At 43.1% G+C, this 19,536-nt stretch overlaps 1 protein-coding gene across 2 annotated transcripts in view; it reads left to right on the top strand.

Moving 5' to 3' along the window:
* The window catches only part of WDTC1 (WD and tetratricopeptide repeats 1), an 81,545-nt gene that overhangs the window by 42,001 nt on the left and 20,008 nt on the right, over positions 1-19,536 (top strand). For both annotated transcript variants that reach the window (XM_045377022.2, XM_045377020.2), the window contains exons 4-5: positions 15,301-15,347; positions 16,377-16,488. In XM_045377022.2, the coding sequence (XP_045232957.1) occupies positions 15,301-15,347; positions 16,377-16,488 (159 nt within the window). The remainder of the gene's footprint in view (positions 1-15,300; positions 15,348-16,376; positions 16,489-19,536) is intronic.

Genomic DNA, 19,536 nt, shown 5'->3' with positions numbered 1-19,536 from the left:
CATATGCTTGAGGGCCATTTTAATATAATTTTTGCCAATTTTGGTGTAAAAAGGGAGGGAGAATAAGGATTGATATATGCACCTGCATGGTTTTTGTAAACAGAAGCACAGGATGGATAGGAGAAACTAATGAAATTAGTCACTGCAGCGGGTGGGAGGTATAAGATAGAAGAGTAGAGAAAGGTGAGTAACTCTTCTTTGGACCTTTTTGTAGTTTTTACATTTATTTATTTTATTTTTATTTTGAGACAGAGCCTCTCTCTGTTGCCCAGGCTGGTGTGCAGTGGCATGATCTTGGCTCACTGCAACCTCTGCCTCCTGGGTACAAGCAATGCATGTGCCTCAACCTCCTGAGTAGCTGGGATGACAGGCATCTGCCACCATGCCCTGCTAATTTTTGTATTTTGAGTAGAGACAAGGTTTCACCATGTTTGCTAGGCTGGTCTCAAACTCCTGGCCTCAAGTGACCTGCCTGCCACAGCCTTCCAAAATGTTTAGATTACAGGGACGAGCCACCATGCCTGTTTACTTTTAGAACCATGTTGAGACTTTACATTTTCAGAAAGTAAAATTAAATCAACAAAGTTGGGAAGTGGGATGCCAACTAATTCATGTAATTTACTTTTTGTATTTTATTTTATTTATGTTATGTTATATTATGTTATGTTATGTTATGTTTTTTTTTTTTTTTTTTTTTTGAGACGGAGTCTTGCTCTGTCGCCCAGGCTGGAGTGCAGTGGCCGGATCTCAGCTCACTGCAAGCTCCGCCTCCCGGGTTCGCGCCATTCTCCTGCCTCAGCCTCCCGAGTAGCTGGGACTACAGGCGCCTGCCACCTCGCCTGGCTAGTTTTTTGTATTTTTTAGTAGAGACGGGGTTTCACCGTGTTAGCCAGGATGGTCTCGATCTTCTGACCTCGTGATCCGCCCGTCTTGGCCTCCCAAAGAGCTGGGATCACAGGCTTGAGCCACCGCGCCCGGCCATGTTATGTTATGTTATTTGAGATGGAGTCTCACTCTGTTGCCCAGGCTGGAGTGCAATGGTGTGATCTCGTCTCACCACAACCTCCGCCTCCCGGGTTCAAGCGATTCTCTTGCCTCAGCCTCCTGAGCAGCTGGGATTACAGGCATTCACCACCATGCCTGGTAACTTTTGTATTTTTAGTAGAGATGGGGTTTCTCCATGTTGGTCAGGCTGGTCTCAAACTCCCGGCCTCAGGTGATCCACCCGCCTCGGTCTCCCAAAGTGCTGGGATTATAGGTGTGAGCCACTGTGCCAGCCTAAAAAATTTAAAAAAAAATAAAAAATAGACCAGGCGTGGTGGCTCACTTCTGTAATCCCAGCACTTTGGGAGGCCAAGGCAGGAGGATCACCTGAGGTTGGGAGTTCAGGACCAGCCTGACCAACATGGTGAAACCCTGTCTCTACTAAAAATACAAAAATTAGCTGTGCGAGATGGTGCATACCTGTAATCCCAGCTGCTCGGGAGGCTGAGGCAGGAGAATCACTTGAACCTGGCAGGCAGAGGTTGCGGTGAGCTGAGATGGCGCCATTGCACTCCAGCCTGGGCAACAGGAGCGAAACTCTGTCTCAAAAAAAAAAAAAATTTTTTTTTTTAGTAGAGAGAAGGTTTTGCTGTGTTGCCCAGGCTGGTCTCAAACTCCTGGGCTCAAGTGATCCCGCCTTGGCCTCTCAAGTACTCCCACAGTGCTGGGATGAGGCGTGAGCCACCATGCCCAGCCAATTTTTTAATGTAATACTTTGTATATATTTTCAGTATAAAGATAAAATGAACTTCAAAGAAATCTTGAGCTCTACTTAGTAGATTTGTCATTTGTAGTATTGCTGTAGCAATTCTGTAACTACTTCGTGTATGTTACAGAATTGAATAAAGAAGTCAATGTTATTGGGAGCCAGAGTTCTCATGTAAAAGGGAAATTCAAATATGGAATAGGGAAAGACGAGGAAGAACTCTGAGGTACTGGATTGGAATTAGCCTATTTCAATATAAACTCATGATTTTAAAAGCACGTATAGCTTGAGGCCAGGAGTTGGAGACCAGCCTGGGTAACATAGTGAGACCCCTGTCTTCACAAATAAAAAATAGCTAGGCATGGTGACACATGTCTGTACTTGTAGCTGCTCAGGAGGTTGAGGCAGGAGGATCACTTGAGCCCAGGAGGTCAAGGCTGCACTGAGCTATGATTGCGCCACTGCACCCCAGCCTTGGCAACAAAAAAATAAAATAAATGTCTCTAAAAAACATAAAAATAAACCACATATATAGAAATTTGTATTTATCTATTATTTCCAGCTCTGTCCACAAAATGGTAATTTAGAAGCAGTGATACCATAGTAATTATGGGTTGCTAGTTTCTAAATACCATTCTCTATTAAAAGGAAGCAGGGATTTTTGGAGAAATAACTAATTCTAGGGCTGGGACAGGGCAAAAGTTGATACAGTCTTCAAAAATGTCAGTGTCATAGGAAACAAAAAAGGGCTGAGGAACTGTCCCAGATTAAAAGAAACAGAAAATGACTAATTTTTCTTAATGACATTAAGAAAACATAAACTAAATGCAGTGTGTGATCCTGGATTGGATTCTGAATGAGGAAAATAAAATGGACATTATTGGACAGTTGGTGAAATTTGAATATGGACTATATGTTAGACAACAGTATTGTATCAGTGTTAAATTTTCTGATTTTGATAAATATGCTCTGGTTAAATAAAAGAATGACCAATGTTCTCAAGAATTATACACTGAAGTAGTTAAGTGTAAGGGGTCCTGAAGTCTACAACTGATTTCTCAAATGGTTCAGGAAAAAAGGTACTTTGCACGTGTGTGTGTGTGTGTGTGTGTGTGTGTAGAGAGAGAAAGAGGAGAGGGAGAGGAAAAAAGATTATTTAATTTATGAATTAGGTAAAACGTATATATAGGCATTCTTATACTATTCTTGCAAACTTTTTATGTTTGAAATTGTTTCAAAATAGAAAGTTGAAGTTGTTCATTAGGAAAATACAAAGGGCTGAGCACAATGGCTCACGCCTGTAATCCCATCACTTTGGAGGCTGAGGTGGGAGGATCACTTGAGCCCAGAGCTGTGACCAGCCTGGGCAACATAACAAGACCTCATCTCTACAAAAAAATACAAAAATTAACCAAGTGTGGTGGTGTGCGCCTGTAGTCCCAGCTACTAGGGAGTCAGACGTGGGAGGATTGCTTGAGCCTAGGAGTTTGAGGCTGCAGTGAGCTATGATCATACCACTTACTCCAGCCTGAGCAACAGGGGGAGACCCTGTCTGAAAAAAAAGAGAGAGAGAGAGAAAGAAAAAAACAAAATAAAATACAAAGAACTGGCTGGGACACAGTGGCTCATGCCTATAATCCCAGCACTTTGGGAGTCAGGAGAATCGTTTGAGGCCAGGAGTTTGAGGCCAGCCTGGGCAACATAGCAAGACCCCATCTCCATAAAACATTTTTTAAAAGTAAAAGAAAATACAAAGAACTGTTGTAGTGGCAGCAACCAAGTAAGAGAGCCAAAAGGGAGGTTGAGATTAAACAACTTAAATTTAAATTAATGAGGATTAATTTTAAGCCATTCTAGTATATAAGACCCAATCAGCTTTCCACTTTCCTTGGACATTTTTGCTGAGCATTCCACATCCCTCTTTAGTTACATGTGCCAGCTCATCTCATGAGTTTTATTGTCACAACTGGACAAGAACCAAATATCCTGGGATTCCAGCCATGGCCTGCAGTCCTCACTTTTTTGGGGAGCTGCTTGCTTTCATTTTGTATGTATTACCAGGGATCTTCCAAGATCACCTTGGAAGTTGTGATCACACTTTGATTCCTGCTACTTCATTCACTTGTGGGATTTCTTGGCACAGTATTAGATGCATGGTAGAGAGAAGAAGAAAGGAATCTCACTTTACAAATCAGAGTAAAACTGAGCATTTCTGAGGTCAGATAAGTGGTAGAAATAAGATTTTAAAGATTTATATCAGGCTTATCTGGCTCCAGAGTTCATATCCTTTCTGCCTCAACCATGTATCTGTTTTAAAAATGGCTTAATAGATAGTTCCTGGCTTGGTGGATTTATTCTCTTGCCTTATTAGTTTTCTTCATATTATCCTTAAACAATTGCAAACATTATGTATCTGTCTTACCTTTACAATCTGTCCTGCTTGCTTTTTCCATTTTGTTTCTTATATCATTTTAGCATAAATTCAAATTATGAATTTATGGAAACAAGTCATATGAAACTAGATTGATTTCCTTTTTGAATAACTTTGGTAGATGAGAGCAGTTCCATAGGCATAGTGTAACCTTATTCTAACAAACACTTGTCAGAGCTTTTTAAGATAATACCATTTTAGAGAAGTAAACTAGATACCAAGTTCATTAAACAGTCATGTTTAAAGAAAAAGATGCCAGCCTGGCCAACATGGTGAAACCTCATCTCTACTAAAAATACAAAAAAGTAGCCAGGCATGGTGGCAGGCACCTGTAATCTCAGCTACTCGGGAGGCTGAGACAGGAGAATTGCTTGAACCCAGGAGGCGGAGGTTGCAGTGAGCCGAGATTGCACCACTGCACTCTAACCTGGGCGACAGAGTGAGACTCTGTCTCAAAAAAAATAAAATAAAAATAAAAATATAAATAAAAAATAAAGAAAAAGATGGAGCGGGGATCTGACTTTGTGAGACATTTCCTTTCGTGAGGACTGTCCTTTAAATCACAGATCAGCAATTTATGGCCAGTGGGCCAAATCCAGAATGTTGGCTGTTTACTTGTTTGTTATTTTATATAATTGAGTGGTTTTGACTATTCACAAACTATATTCACAAAGTTTTGCAACCATCCCTGCTCTCTAATTCCAGAACGTTTTCATCACCCCAAAAAGGAACCTCTTACCCATCTTAGCAGTCACTCCCTTCTCCCATACTGACCCTACCCAGAAACCACTAATCTATTTTCTGTTGCAATGGATTTTCCTATTCTGAACATTTCACTTAAATGGAATTATAAAGTTTGTGGCTTTTTAGCATAATGTTTTTAAGATTCATCTATGTTATAGCATGAATCTGTACTTTTCTTTTTTGTGGCCAAATAGCATTCTGTCATTTGGATATACCACATTCTGTCTATTCATTCATCAGTTGGTGGAACATGGGGTTATTTCTATTTTTTGGCTATTATGAATAATGCTTCTATGAACATTTGTGTACAAGTTTGTGTGGACATGTTTTCTTCACTTTTCTTGGTATATACCCAAGGGTGGAATTGCTGGGTCAGATGGTAACTCAGTGTTTAACTTTTTTAAGGAACTGCCAAACTGTTTTCCAAAGTAGTACCACCATTTTACATTCCCAACAGAAATGTATGAGGGTTCCAATTTGTCTGCATCCTTGCCAACACTTCTCATTATCAATATTTTTTATTATAGGCCAGGCGCGGTGGCTCACGCCTATAATCCCAGCACTTAGGGAGGCCGAAGCAGGCAGATCACGAGGTCAGGAGATCGAGACCATCCTGGCTAACACAGTGAAACCCCATCTCTACTAAAAATATAAAACTTAGCCAGGCATGGTGGCACACACCTGTAATCCCAGCTACTCGGGAGGCTGAGGCAGGAGAATTGCTTGGACCCAGGAGGTGGAGGTTGCAGTGAGCCGAGATTGCGCTACTGTACTCCAGCCTGGGTGGCAGAGCAAGACTTCGTCTCAAAAAGAAAAAAAAGAAAATTTTTTTTTATTATAGCCCTCCTGGTGGGTGTGGAGTGGTATCTCATTGTGGTTTTGATTTTCATTTCCCTAGTGACTAATGATGTTGAGCATGTTTTCATGTGCTTGTTGTCATATTTGTGTCATATTTTCTTTGGAGAAATGTCTATTCAGATCCTTTACTCGTTTTTTAATTGGGTTGCCCTTTTTTGTTGTTGAGTTAGATATATGTGGTTTGAAATTTTGTTTCTTTTCCTTTGTGTGTTGTCTTTTCATTTTTTAATGATGACTTTGCATAAAAGTTTTAATTTTAATGAATTCAATTTATGTTTTATCTTTTTTTTTAATTGATATGGGATCTCTCTCCGTAACCCTCACTGGAGTGCATTGGCACAGTGATGGCTTACTGCAGCCTCAACCTCCCAGGCTTAAGCAATCCTCCCATCTCAGCCTCTTGAGTAGCTGGGACTGCAGGCACACACCACCATGCCCAACTAAACTTTTTTTCTTTCGTTACTGGTGCTTTTGGTATTATGTCTTTAAAAACATTGCCTAATCCAAGGTCGTGAATATATACACCTGTGTTTTCTTCTAAGAGTTTTTTTGTTTTTTTGTTTGTTTGTTTTTTGAGACGGAGTCTCGCTCTGTCACCTAGGCTGGAGTGCAGTGGCCGGATCTCGGCTCACTGCAAGCTCCACCTCCCAGGTTCACGCCATTCTCCTGCCTCAGCCTCCCAAGTAACTGGGACTACAGGCGCCCACCACCTCGCCCGTCTAGTTTTTTTTGTATTTTTTAGTAGAGACGGGGTTTCACCGTGTTAGCCAGAATGGTCTCGATCTCCTGACCTCGTGATCCGCCCGTCTCGGCCTCCCAAAGTGCTGGGATTACAGGCTTGAGCCACCGCGCCCGGCCTCTTCTAAGAGTTTTATAGTTTTAGATTTTATATGTAGGTCTTTGATTCATTTGAATTAATTTTTATGTATGGTGTGAGGTAGGGAATCCAATTTCATTCTTTTACATGTGGACATCCACTTGTCCTGTCACCATGAGCTGAAAAGACTATTCTTTCCTTCTACTGAATTGCTTAACACTCTTTTTGTTTTGTTTTGTTTTGTTTTTTTAAGAGATAGAGTCTGGCTATGTTGCACAGGCTGGTCTCAAACTCTTAGTCTCAAGTGATCCTCCTGCCTTAGTCTCCCAAATAACTGGGATTATAGGTGCAAGCCCCAGTGCCCAACCTGTCTTGACACTCTTATCAGAAATCAATTGACTATAAATTTAAGGATGTATTTATGAACTCTCAACTCTAGTCCATTGATCTAAATGTCTGTTCTTATGCCAGTACCACACTGTTTTGATTGCTGTAGCATTGTAGTAAGTTATGAAATTGGGAAGTATGAGTCTTTCAACTTTGTTCATCTTTTTCAAGATTGTTTTGTCTATTCTGGGTCCCCGGTATTTCCATATAAGCTTTATTTTATTTTAATTTAAAAAAATTTTTTTGAGGCAGAGTCTCACTCTGTCTCCCAGGCTGGAGTGTAGTGGCATGATCTCGGCTCACTGCAGCCTCCGCTTCCTTCCTCAACCTCCCATGTAGCTGGGATTACAGGCATGTGCCACAACACCCAGCTGATTTTTTGTATGTTTTAGTAGAGACGGGGTTTCACCATGTTGGCCTCAAACTCCTGACCTCAAATGATCAGCCCACCTCAGCCTCCCAAAGTGCTGGGATTATAGGCATGAGCCACCACACCCAGCTTTTATAAATAAATTCAAATTTATTGCCACCTGCTTTTATAAATAAAGTTTTTTTTTTTTTTTTTTTTTTTTTTTTTTTTGAGACGGAGTCTCGCTCTGTCGCCCAGGCTGGAGTGCAGTGGCGCAATCTCGGCTCACTGCAAGCTCCGCCTCCCGGGTTCACGCCATTTTCCTGCCTCAGCCTCCCGAGTAGCTGGGACTACAGGCGCCCACAACCGCACCCGGCTAATTTTTTGTATTTTTAGTAGAGACGGGGTTTCACCGTGGTCTCGATCTCCTGACCTTGTGATCCGCCCGCCTCGGCCTCCCAAAGTGCTGGGATTACAGGCGTGAGCCACCGCGCCCGGCCATAAATAAAGTTTTATTGGAACACAGCATACTCACTTATGTATTGCTTATGTTTGCTCTAGTGATTCAGTGGTAGAATTGAGTAGTAGTGATAGAGACCATATGGCCTGCAAGACCTAAAATATTTACTGTCTGAGCCTTTACAGAAAAGATTGCTAACCTCTGCTTTAGATGATGGAGTAAACTCATGCTTTGAAGTACCAGAGGGCAGAACTAAGAACTATTCATTAATTCAGTCATATTTTCAAGCAAATATTGAATGCCTGCTATATGACAGAAATGTTCTAGACACTAGGAAAAGAATATAGCAGTGAATAAGACCAACACAATTCCTGGCCCCACGAAGCTTCTTGCCATGACGTGTAAAACACCCTTAGGATTTGGCCTCTGCTCACCTCCCTGAGCCCATCTTGCTCATCTTACTCTGTCCCCTTCATCACTATGCTCTAACCACATTGGCTTTCCTTCTGTTTCTTCGGCATTATCAGGCCTGTTCTTATTTTTATACTCGTTCTTCCATATGCCTGAAATGCTTTTCCTTCAGATATTTGTGTAACTTGCTACTTCTCAGCATTCAGATTTCACCTCAAATATTAATTCCTCAAAGTGGCTTTCCCTGACCACTGCGTCTAAAGTATATCCAGGCCAGGTGCGGTGATTCATGCCTGTAATCCCAGTACTTTGGGAGCCAAGGCGGGTGAATCACCTGAGGTCAGGAGTTCAAGACCAGCCTGGCCAACATGGTGAAACCCCGTCTCTACTAAAAATACAAAAATTAGCCATGTGTGGTGATGCGTGCCTGTAAGCCCAGCTACTCAAGAGACTGAGGCGGAGAATTACTTGAACCTGGGAGGCGGACGTTGCAGTGAGCTGAGATTGTGCCCTGCACTCTAGCCTGGGTGACACAGTGATATTTTGTCTCAAAAAATAAAAATAAATAACGTATATTCATCACACTTATCACCATCTGAATTCATCTTACTGATTTATATGTTTGTTTATTTTCTCTCTTACCCTACTAGAGTTATCTTATTTACCACAACAACCTTTGCATGTGTAAGAATGCCTAGTATATAATAGGTGCTTGAATAATTATTAAAAGATTGAATTAAGGCCGGACACGGTGACTCATGCCTATAATCCCAGCACTTTGGGAGGCTGAGGCAGGCAGATCACTTGAGCCCAGGAGTTTGAAACCAGCCAGCCTGGTCAACATGGCGAAACCCCATCTCTACAAAAAATACAAAAATTAGCCAGGTATGGTGGCACGCATCTCTAGTCCCAGCTACTCAGGAGGCTGAGATGGGAGGATCACTGGAGCCGGACCAGAAATATAATTGCTCCTTTTCATGACTTTTAGGAGGATTTTTCTTTCTCCAATATAGTTCACATTGGGCTGTGCTTACGTTTTTTGTTTCTTGGGATTTTTTTTGTTTTTTTTGTTTTTTTGGTTTTTATGAGACAGAGCCTTGCTCTCTTGCCCAGGCTGGAGTGCAGTGACATGATCATGGCTCACTGTAGCCTCCACCTCCCGGGTTCAAGAGATCCTCCCACCTTAGCCTCCCCAGTAGCTGGGACTACAAGCGCACGCCACCACACCTGGCTAATTTCTTAAATTTTTGTAGAGATAGCATCTGACTATGTTGCCCAGACTAGTCTCAAACTCCTGGGCTCAAGCAGTCCTCCTGCCTAGCCTCCCAAAGTGCTGAGATTACTGGTGTGAGCCACCATGCCCAGCCTGTGCTGTAAGTCTTGAACTCTCTTGGTACAATGGAAAAGACATATTTGGATTTTAGTTCTGATTCTGCCACTCAGCTATCAAAGTAGCCACTCGCAAAGTGCTTTACAAATACTGTTCGTTTCCCACAACAACCCCATGAGGCTATCTACAGTTATTATCTCTTTTACTGATGTAGAGCCTGAGACACAGAGAGGTTAAAGAACTTGCTCAAGGAAATACAGCTTGTACACATAAAACGATATTTGTTGTATTTTATGGACAACTTAATGGATTTTCAAGGGTAATTATGTGAAGTACTTAGGACAGGGCCTGACACATAGAAAGCTAAGTTTAGCTATTCTTATAATTAATACTACTCCATATAAGTAGTTCTTAGGCCCACTAAAATTTGAGAAAACATTGAGCTAGATTAAAGAAGGAACAAAAGGAAAGATTTTATGGAAATGTCTGGATATACAAATCATTCTGACTTTAAGACAACATATCGTTAAGTGAATAGTGAGTGAGGAATTTTTTAAAGTTTTATTTGCTGTCAGAACTTACTCCATTCTGTTAAAATATTGCACCTACATAACCTTAATACATGGTAATAAATATGTGTATTGTGAAGCTTAAATAAATTGACAAAAGTGAAAGCTTAGCATCTACCCTGGAATTTAGTAAGTGTTCTGTTAATTTTGCTGGATTTTAATCTAAATCTTGCTTGTTCAGACTCATTCATGCTGTTTTTTAATAAGTTAGAGAGAAGCACTTGGCTGTCTGCTTCCTGTCTTTCCTAGTTGGCATTTTTTGTGGAGGCTTCATTAAATATCTGTAACTTTCACGCTCTTTGACATTGACCCTTTAGGTTGAGCCTCATTACACAAGGGTTTAGGCCTGAAGTCAGCAGGTACGTTAAATGTGTATATGATGAATCTCACTGGGTTACAGTTAAGAGAGGGTCCTTATATGTAGCTACACAAACTGGATCACAGGCTTTGCCTGAAAGTCAGAAAATGTTCTCAAAGATCCTTTAAGCCTGTTCCTAAAGCCTGACATTCCTATTTTCTTCTGGTTTGTTTGGTATCTCCTTTTTATATATATATATATATATATATATATATATATATATATATATTTTTTTTTTTTTTTTTTTTTTTTTTTTTTTTTTTTTTCGAGACAGAGTCTCTCTCTCTCTCACACAGGCTGGAGTGCAGGGGCACAATCTTGGCTCAGTGCAACTTCTGCCTCCCAGATTCAAGCAATTCTCCTGTCTCAGCGTCCTGAGTTGTTGCGTCCATAGGCATGAGCCTCCATACCCGGCTAATTTTTTTTTTTTTTTTTTTGAGACAGTCTCACTCTGTCGCCCAGGCTAAACTGCAGTGGTGCTACCTCGGCTCACTGCAACCTCCACCTCCCAGGTTCAACCTTTTTTCCCTGCCTCAGCCTCCCGAGTAGCTGGGATTATAGGTGTGCACCACCATGCCTGGCTAATTTTTGTATTTTTAGTAAAGATAGGATTTCACCATATTGGCCAGGCTGGTGTGTAACTCCTGACCTCAGGTGATCTGCCCACTTTGGCCTCCCAAAGTGCTAAGATTACAGGCATGAGCCACCGTGCCCGGCCTGTATTTTTAGTAGAGACGGGGTTTTATCATGTTGCCCAGGCAGGTCTTGAACTCTTGACCTCAGGTGATCCACCTGCCTCAGCCTCCCAAAGTGCTGGGATTACAGGCATGAGTCACCATACCCAGCTGCCTGTTTTTTCGTTTTGTTTTGTTTTGTTTTGTTTTTTTGAGATGGAGTCCCACTCTATTGCCCAGGCTAGAGTGCAATGGTGCAATCTCAGCTCACTGCAACCTCTGCCTCCTGGGTTCAAGCCATTCTCCTGCCTCAGCCTCCCGTAGCTGGGACTACAGGCATGCGCCACCACACCTGGCTAATTTTTGTATTTTTAGTAGAGATGGGGTTTCACCATGTTGGCCAGGCTGGTTTTGAACTCCTGACCTCAAATGATCTGCCCACCTCAGCCTCCCAAAGTGCTGGGATTACAGGTGTGAGCTACTGCGCTTGGCCTCTTTTTTCTATTATGATAGAACTTTGTCTCTTGTTGCTATAAACATGGACCTGTGTTATCCTACTGTTTACTCCCTTTTCTCTCATTACCTTATAAATAATGAGTATTGAATAAATGAGTTGCCTGTTTACTGCCTATATGACTTACTATTTTTCTCTGTGGACCCCACTTTTTTATTGATTGCTATCTACTAAATTGTGTTTGTTAATAACATTTCCCATTTTAAAACACTTTTCCACAGCATGACTACTCATCAGAACTTCCTGAGCAGCATGATTTATAATACAGATTTTAAATATTTCGGTCAAATGCCAAAAATTATGGCATTGGGCCTAGTCTGGGCTGCCTAGTCACTGTAAATGTTCTTTTCTCATTGGATTTTTAAAATACATTGACTCACCAAAATCAGAACTGACCTAAATGTACAACACTAAGGGAGAAGTGAATAAATATGGCTTAATCTTTGGATGAATATTCTATAGCCATTTGGTTTTGGGTTTTGGGTTTTGTTTATTTGTTTGTTTGTTTGAGACAGAGTTTAGCTCTTGTTGCCCAGGCTCAAGTACAACAGCGTGATCTCAGTTCACCACAATCACTGCAACCTCCGCCTCCCTGGTTCAAACAATTCTCCTGCCTTAGCCTCCTGAGTAGCTGGGATTGCAGGTGCATGCCACCACGCCCAGCTAATTTTTGTATTTTTAGTAGAGACGGGGTTTCACCACATTGGCCAGGCTGGTCTGGAACTCCTGACCTCAGGTGATCCGCCCACCTCGTCCTCCCAAAGTGCTGGGATTACAGTGTGAGCCACCACACCCAGCCTCTATAAGCTATTTGAAGTGATGCTTGTGAGGAGATCATAGTAACATGGGGGAAAGCTAATGTTACAGGTTTGGAGAAGAGGGGGAGAAAGCAAAATCTCACCAATTCCCTGAGGACAGAATATGTTTGTCTGATTCAGTCGTGTCTCCCTGAGCCCAGTGCAATGCTTTGAGACAGCTTTAAGTAAAATAAAAGTAGTGTGACATCATGATTAAAAGTCAAGCTTTATTGAACCCAGGAGGAGGAGGTTGCAGTGAGCCGTGATCATGCCACTGCACTCTAGTCTTGGCAATGGAACCAGACCCTGTCTCAAAAAAAAAAAAGCCCTGGAAATCTTTACCATTTACAACAACATGGATGAACTCCGAGGCCATTATGTTAGATGAAGTAAGCAAGCCACAGAAAGACAGATACTGCATGGTCTCACTTGAAATCTTAAAAAGTTGGTCTCATAGAAGTAGAAAGTGGCATCATGGTTACCAGGGACTAGAGTGGTTGGTTGGAGGCTGTAGTGCAGTGGCACAATCACTGCAACCTGAAACTGGGCTCAAACGATCCTTCCACCTCAGCCTCCTAAGTGGGATTACAGGTGCATGCCACCACATCCAGCTAATTTTTTTTTTTTTTTTTTTTTGAGAGGGTGTCTCACTCTCTTGCCCAGGCTGGAGTACAGTGGTGCGATGTCAGCTCACTGCAACCTCCGCCTCCCGGGTTCAAGCAATTCTTCTGTCTCAGCCTCCCAAGTAGCTGGGATTACAGGGGTGCACCACCACTCCCAGCTAATTTTTTGTATTTTTAGTAGAGATGGGGTTTTGCCATGTTGGTCAGGCTGGTCTCGAACTCCTGACCTCAGGTGATCTACCCACCTCAGCCTCCCCAAGTGCTGTAATTACAGGCATGAGGCTTTTGGAGGCTATAGAGTAGAATCTATTTCCTTGCTATTCTGAGCTTTGGAGGCTGCTGTATTTCTTGGCTCCCTGCCTCCTTCCTCCATCTTCAAAGCTAGCAACAGCAGGTCCAGTTTCTTTCATACCTCCATCTCTCCAGTTCTCTGCAACCAGGAAAGGTACTGTACTCCAATTTTAGGGATTCATATGATTAGATTGGGTCCACCTGGATAATCTAGGCTAATCTTCCCATCTCAGGGTCCTTAACCTTAATCACATCTGCAAAGTCCCTTTTGCCACCTAAAATAACATATTCATAGGTTTCAGAGGATTAGGATATGAACATCTGTGGGAGGCCATATTTTGCCACAAGTGCTCAGTTAGACACCGTGCCTTGCTTTTTGTAAGCCCTCAATAAGTGGTGGTCATTCAGGGTCCGTGGTGTTCCGGGAGATTCCAAACTGAAGCTGTGACATCACCTCTTGCCCCACTCCACCCTACCCCCACCCCTGGTACAAGTAATTTACAGCTTGTTGGAAAAATGAGAGCACTAAGGGCAGAGATGATTCTGACCCAGAGACACCAGAGTCATGCGTGAGGTTTGATCCACATGCCATGGGAAGGTAAAAGACCTTAGATCAGCAAGTGATCTGGCAGGCTTGAACAAAGCAGTAATGTATAGAAGTAGAGAGCCTGGGAAGAATGAGTTTTACCTCAGATGAGATTCTTTACAGGACAAGGAGTAAAGAGGGAAGAAGGCCAGGCACGGTGGCGAACACCTATAGTTCTAGCTACTTGGGAGGCTGAGGTGGGGGCAGTGGCTTGAGGCCAGGCATTCAAGACCAGCTTGGGCAACATAGTGAGATCCTGTCTCTTTAAAAAAAAAAAAAAAAAAAAAAAAGGCCGGGTGCGGTGGCTCACGCCTGTAATCCCAGCACTTTGGGAGGCCAAGGTGGGCGGATCATAAGGTCAGGAGATCAAGACCATCCTGGCTAACACAGTGAAACCCTGTCTCTACTAAAAATACAAAAAATTAGCTGGGCGTGGTGGCGGGCACCTGTAGTCTCCAACCACTTGAGAGGCTGAGGCAGGAGAATGGTGTGAACCCAGGAGGCGGAGGTTGTAGTGAGCCGAGATCGCGCCACTGCACTCCAGCCTGATTCTGTCTCAAAAAAAAAAAAAAAAAATGCTGGGTGAATAAAAGATTAGCCTTCTAGTTAATTGGCTGTCCTTGGATTGAATGTTTCCTGGCAAATTTTCTGTGGCTGAGAGGATGTCCCTTGAAGGTACTGTTTCAGACATATCTCTTTTTCTGTTTTTGTTTTGTTTTGTTTGAGACACGGTCTGGTTCTGTTGCCCCGACTGGAGTGCAGCAGTGCGATCTCAGCTCACTCCAACCTCCACCTCCCCGGCTCAAGTCATCCTCCCACCTCAGCCTCCCGAGTAGCTTGGACTACAGGCACATGCCACCACACCCAACTAATTTTTGTATTTTTTGTAGAGACGGGGTTTCGCCATGTTGCCCAGGTTGATCCCAACTCCTGAGTTCAAGCAATCTGCCCCAAGCAGATTGGGTGGCCTCACAAAGCACCAGGATTATAGGTGTGAGCCTCTGTGCCTGGCTGACGTACTCCTAATGGTAAAAGCAAAAATACGTTTGGATCTCACTTTTACTTCTTTGTACTGTCTGAACTTCAGTTTACTTTTCTGCAAAACGGAATCAATGAAACCTGTCCTTTATGGCTCAGAAGTACCTAGTATCAAGTGAGATCATGAATATGAAACTTTATATATTGTAAGACGCTAGTCAGTTTTAAGTCCACTCTGGCTACTCACATGCACTTGGGAAATATTGAAAATGGAAAGACTGGTTTACCTGTTCAGTTCCACTTCTTGGTGTTGAGTTCCCCAAGAGAACCCCTAACCAACTCTCTTCCTGTCCCTTTTCATTTGCTCCCGCAGGGTCACTCAGGATGTGTCAACTGTCTGGAGTGGAATGAGAAAGGAGAGTAAGTATGAGCTAGAGCACCTGAAGGGTGCTGGGGAAGGAAGTGAGGAGGGTGGAACAAGGGAGGTCCTGAGTGGATCCAAGGAAGAGTGGACCCAAATGAAGAGAGACTGCTGCTCTCTGCTGTTCTTCAGTTTAGCCCATAATTTTCAACACAATTAAACAATTAATCTCAGATAGATGGAAAGTTGGATGACCATCCAAACCCTGTTTTGTTTTGTTTTGTTTTGTTTTGTTTTAGAGACAGAGTCTCGCTCTGTCACCCAGGCTGGAGTCCAATGGCGTGATCTTGGCTCACTGCAACCTCTGCCTTTCAGGCTCAAGCGACTCTCCTTAATCAACCTCCCAAGTAACTGGGACTACAGGCACGTGCCACCATTCTTGGCTAATTTTTTGTATTTTTAGTAGAGACAAGGTTTTGCCATGTTGCCCAGGCTGGTCTCAAACTCCTGAGCTCAGGCAATCCACCCGCCTCAGCCTCCCAAAGTGCTAGGATTACAGGCATGAACCACCGCACCCAGCCCAAAACCCTGTCTTTTTAATAAGCCAATGTGTTTAAGAATAATGGAAATTGGCCCGGCATGGTGGCTCACACCTGTAAACCCAGCACTTTGGGAGGCCAAGATGGGCGGATCTTGAGGTCAGGAGATCGAGACCATCCTGGCTAACACTGTGAAACCTCGTCTCTACTAAAAATACAAAAAATTAGCCGGGCGCGGTGGCGGGCTCCTGTAGTCCCAGCTACACGGGAGACTGAGGCAGGAGAATGGCATGAACCCGGGGGGCGGAACTTGCAGTGAGTGGAGATCGCACCACTGCACTTCAGCCTGGGCAACAGAGTAAGACTCCGTCTCAAAAAAAAAAGAATAATGGAAATTTCTCAGGACAAAGAAGAGAAGCAGCTGTTTACAAGGCATCCTTAAATTCTGTGACATTTACTGTTCTTCAAGTTCTGTAGCCTAGAAAATGGGATGGGGAAAGGGAGCCTAGAAATTAGAGGAGAGGTTACAATCCCTCACTCTGCTTTCAGCTTGCTGGCCTCTGGTTCCGACGACCAGCACACGATTGTGTGGGACCCGCTGCACCACAAGAAGCTGCTCTCCATGCACACGGGACACACTGCAAATATCTTCTCTGTCAAGGTGAGCAGGACAAGCCACAGAGCAAGCACAAGAGTGACTGGGATGGGCTGTAGCCACGCCATGTTGGTATGTGTATGTCCCATATACCGCCTAGGGTCACAGACAACCTTAAGTATCTGTTGGTGATTCCTAAAACTTCATTTCTCTTCCATGTTCTTCTTCCTCTTTTAGAGCTAAGAGGCCAATTCTAGATGAATTTATCTTTATGTGAATGGTAGTGGTGGGGGAATAGTTCTGAACATGAACTTAGAGAGCAGGCATACCTGGGTTTGACTCCCTTATCTGCTTCTTGGGCATTGTGTGAACCGGGAAAATCACCTGACTTGTCTGAGCCTGTTTGCTCATCTGTGAAAAAGGAAGCAGCGAAGGAAAATCTCCCAGATTTGTAAACAAATGAATTTTTTAAAAAGGAAATAATAGTCTACAGGGTTGATGTGACAGTTCAGTGAGATAATTGATAAAAATAAAGTCTGTGCCCAGTGCTTTTATCTGTTCTACCTCTTCATAGGAAATGAATATTTCGATTTGTTGGAGGAGGACAGTTGAGCTAAGGAGAGGTGAGAAGGGGACTTACAAGTGTCTTCAGACCTTTGAAGCTCTTTTGAAGCCCTGGAAATGACATGAGACGGGTTTTTTTGTTGCGGAAAACAGACCTAGGACTAGTGACTCTAAGTCCACAGAATTAAATGTGGGCCTGAGGAAAGGAAGAACTGTCTAATGCTTAGAGCTCTTTGAAAAATGTAGAATGGGCCCCTGGAGGAGATGAGTAAATGTCCTATCCCTGCATTTGTCCACTTGCCAGGTGCTTTATCTCCAAGGTTTAAAGTTGGAAGAAATGGCCTGCAAGGAAGGGCCTTTCCAGCTCTGAGATTCTAAAATGGATAGATGTGAGAATGAAGTTGTCCTTCAGAAAGTCTCACTATTCTTTTTTTTTTTTTTTTTTTTTTGAGACGGAGTCTCGCTCTGTCGCCCAGGCTGGAGTGCAGTGGCCGGATCTCAGCTCACTGCAAGCTCCGCCTCCCGGGTTCACGCCATTCTCCTGCCTTAGCCTCCCGAGTAGCTGGGACTACAGGCGCCCGCCACCTCGCCCGGCTAGTTTTTTGTATTTTTTTAGTAGAGATGGGGTTTCACTGTGTTAGCCAGGATGGTCTCGATCTCCTGACCTCGTGATCCACCTGTCTCGGCCTCCCAAAGTGCTGGGATTACAGGCTTGAGCCACCGCGCCCGGCCAAGTCTCACTATTCTAAGAAATATTTTCCTAATTGATATCAAGAGGAATTACAAGATACCTGAATAAGACAATAGCTCCTAACCCACTTGTTTTCCTAAACCTTTTTTTTTTTTTCTCAAGCTGTGATTCTCACCTTTAGAGACAGAACAGTGATGATTTACTTCTTACATGACTAACGGAAACTGCTTTCTGCCCCTGCAAAGAGTTTCGGTCCAATTTTAGTCTGTACAGTCAGGCCTGGGGAAGGGAACCTAAGCCATTAGTTTAGCATCAGAGCATAAGACATTAAGTTCTAATACCAGAATTTCACAATGGTCTTGATACTCCCTAACGGTAAGACCTTGGGAAAGGCACTTACACGCAGACTCTCAGCCTCCTCTTCCATTAAAAACAAACAAACAAAAAAAAACCAAAGAGGATTCTTCTTTCTTTAGGTAGTGGAAACACTGCAAATTTGTATGTATTTAACTCATGCGCTCCCCCTGGTGGTGACTATGGTATGTGATGCGTGTGGCAGTAGACACAAGATCATGACAAGAGCGCCCCAGTTTATTTCTTATGTGCATTGAGTGTATGCCGTCTCTAGACAGGATTAAAGACTGCTGGTTGTCCCTAAAAAATGATTAAATCATGTCTATTTCATCTAGACCTTGTTCTTTTTTTTTCTTTTCTTTTCTTTTTTTTTTTTTTGAGGCTGAGTCTCACTCTGAATGTCGCCCAGGCTGGAGTGCAATGGCACAATCTTGCCTCACTGCAACCTCCAACTCCGGGTTCAAGCGATTCTTGTGCCTCAGCCTCCTGAGTAGCTGGGATTACAGGTGTGCACCACCACGCCTGGCAAATTTTTGTATTTTTAATAGAGACAGGGTTTCACCAGGCCGATTTCGAACTCCTAATCTCAGGTTATCCACCTGCCTCAGCCTCCCAAGGTGTTGGGATTACAGGCATGAGCCACAGTGCCCAGCTAGACCTTGTTCTAATGAGCCCTTAGAGAGAAGCCTATGTGAAAAGAGTGAATTGTTGCTCTTTGTGAACATTTAAAGTCAAGTGGGACATCAGCTGTTTCAGTGTAGGACATTGCCCCTCCCCCAATACTACCACTCAGCCTTGTTGTGGGTAGGGAGCAACTTTTCAATTAAAAAAAAAGATATTTCAATTTTTTGAACTTACACGAGAATTCAACACCACTCCCAAATATTTTTCATTCTCAAAGTTATGTGATAGAACTACATACTTTCTGGTTGTTGTTTTGTTTTGTTTTGTTTGTTTTTTTTGTTTTTTTGGAGACAGAGTCTTGCTCTGTTGCCCAGGCTGGAGTGCAGTGGCACGATCTCATCTCACTGCAACCTCCGACTCCCGGGTTCAAGTGATTCTCCTGCCTCAGCCTCCTGAGTAGCTGGGACTACAGGCATACGCCACCACACCCGGCTAATTTTTTTGTATTTTTAGTAGGGACAGGGTTTCTCCATGTTGGTAAGGCTGGTCTCGAATTCCCGACCTCAGGTGATCCACCTGCCTCAGCCTCCCAGAGTGCTGGGATTACAGGTGTGAGCCACAGTGCCCAGCCGAGAACTGCATACTTTCTTTTTTCATTATTTGAAGCTATGGTTACAGCTGTTTTTTTCTTATCAGATGTCATCTGGAGCATTTTGTTCTTGCCTTTATCAGGATGGTGGTTTGTGTGGTTTTTTTTTTTTTTTTGAGACAGAGTCTTGTTTGCTCTGTCACCCATGCTGGAGTGAGTGATGCCATCTCAGCTCACTGCAACCTCCACCTCCCGGGTTCAAGCAATTCTCCTGCTTCAACATTCCAAGCAG

This window comes from Macaca fascicularis, chromosome 1 (genome assembly GCF_037993035.2).
Source record: "Macaca fascicularis isolate 582-1 chromosome 1, T2T-MFA8v1.1".
Classification (NCBI taxonomy): domain Eukaryota; kingdom Metazoa; phylum Chordata; class Mammalia; order Primates; family Cercopithecidae; genus Macaca; species Macaca fascicularis.
The sequence above is the reverse complement of the archived record's forward strand: the minus strand, read 5'-3'. Positions and strand labels throughout refer to the sequence as shown.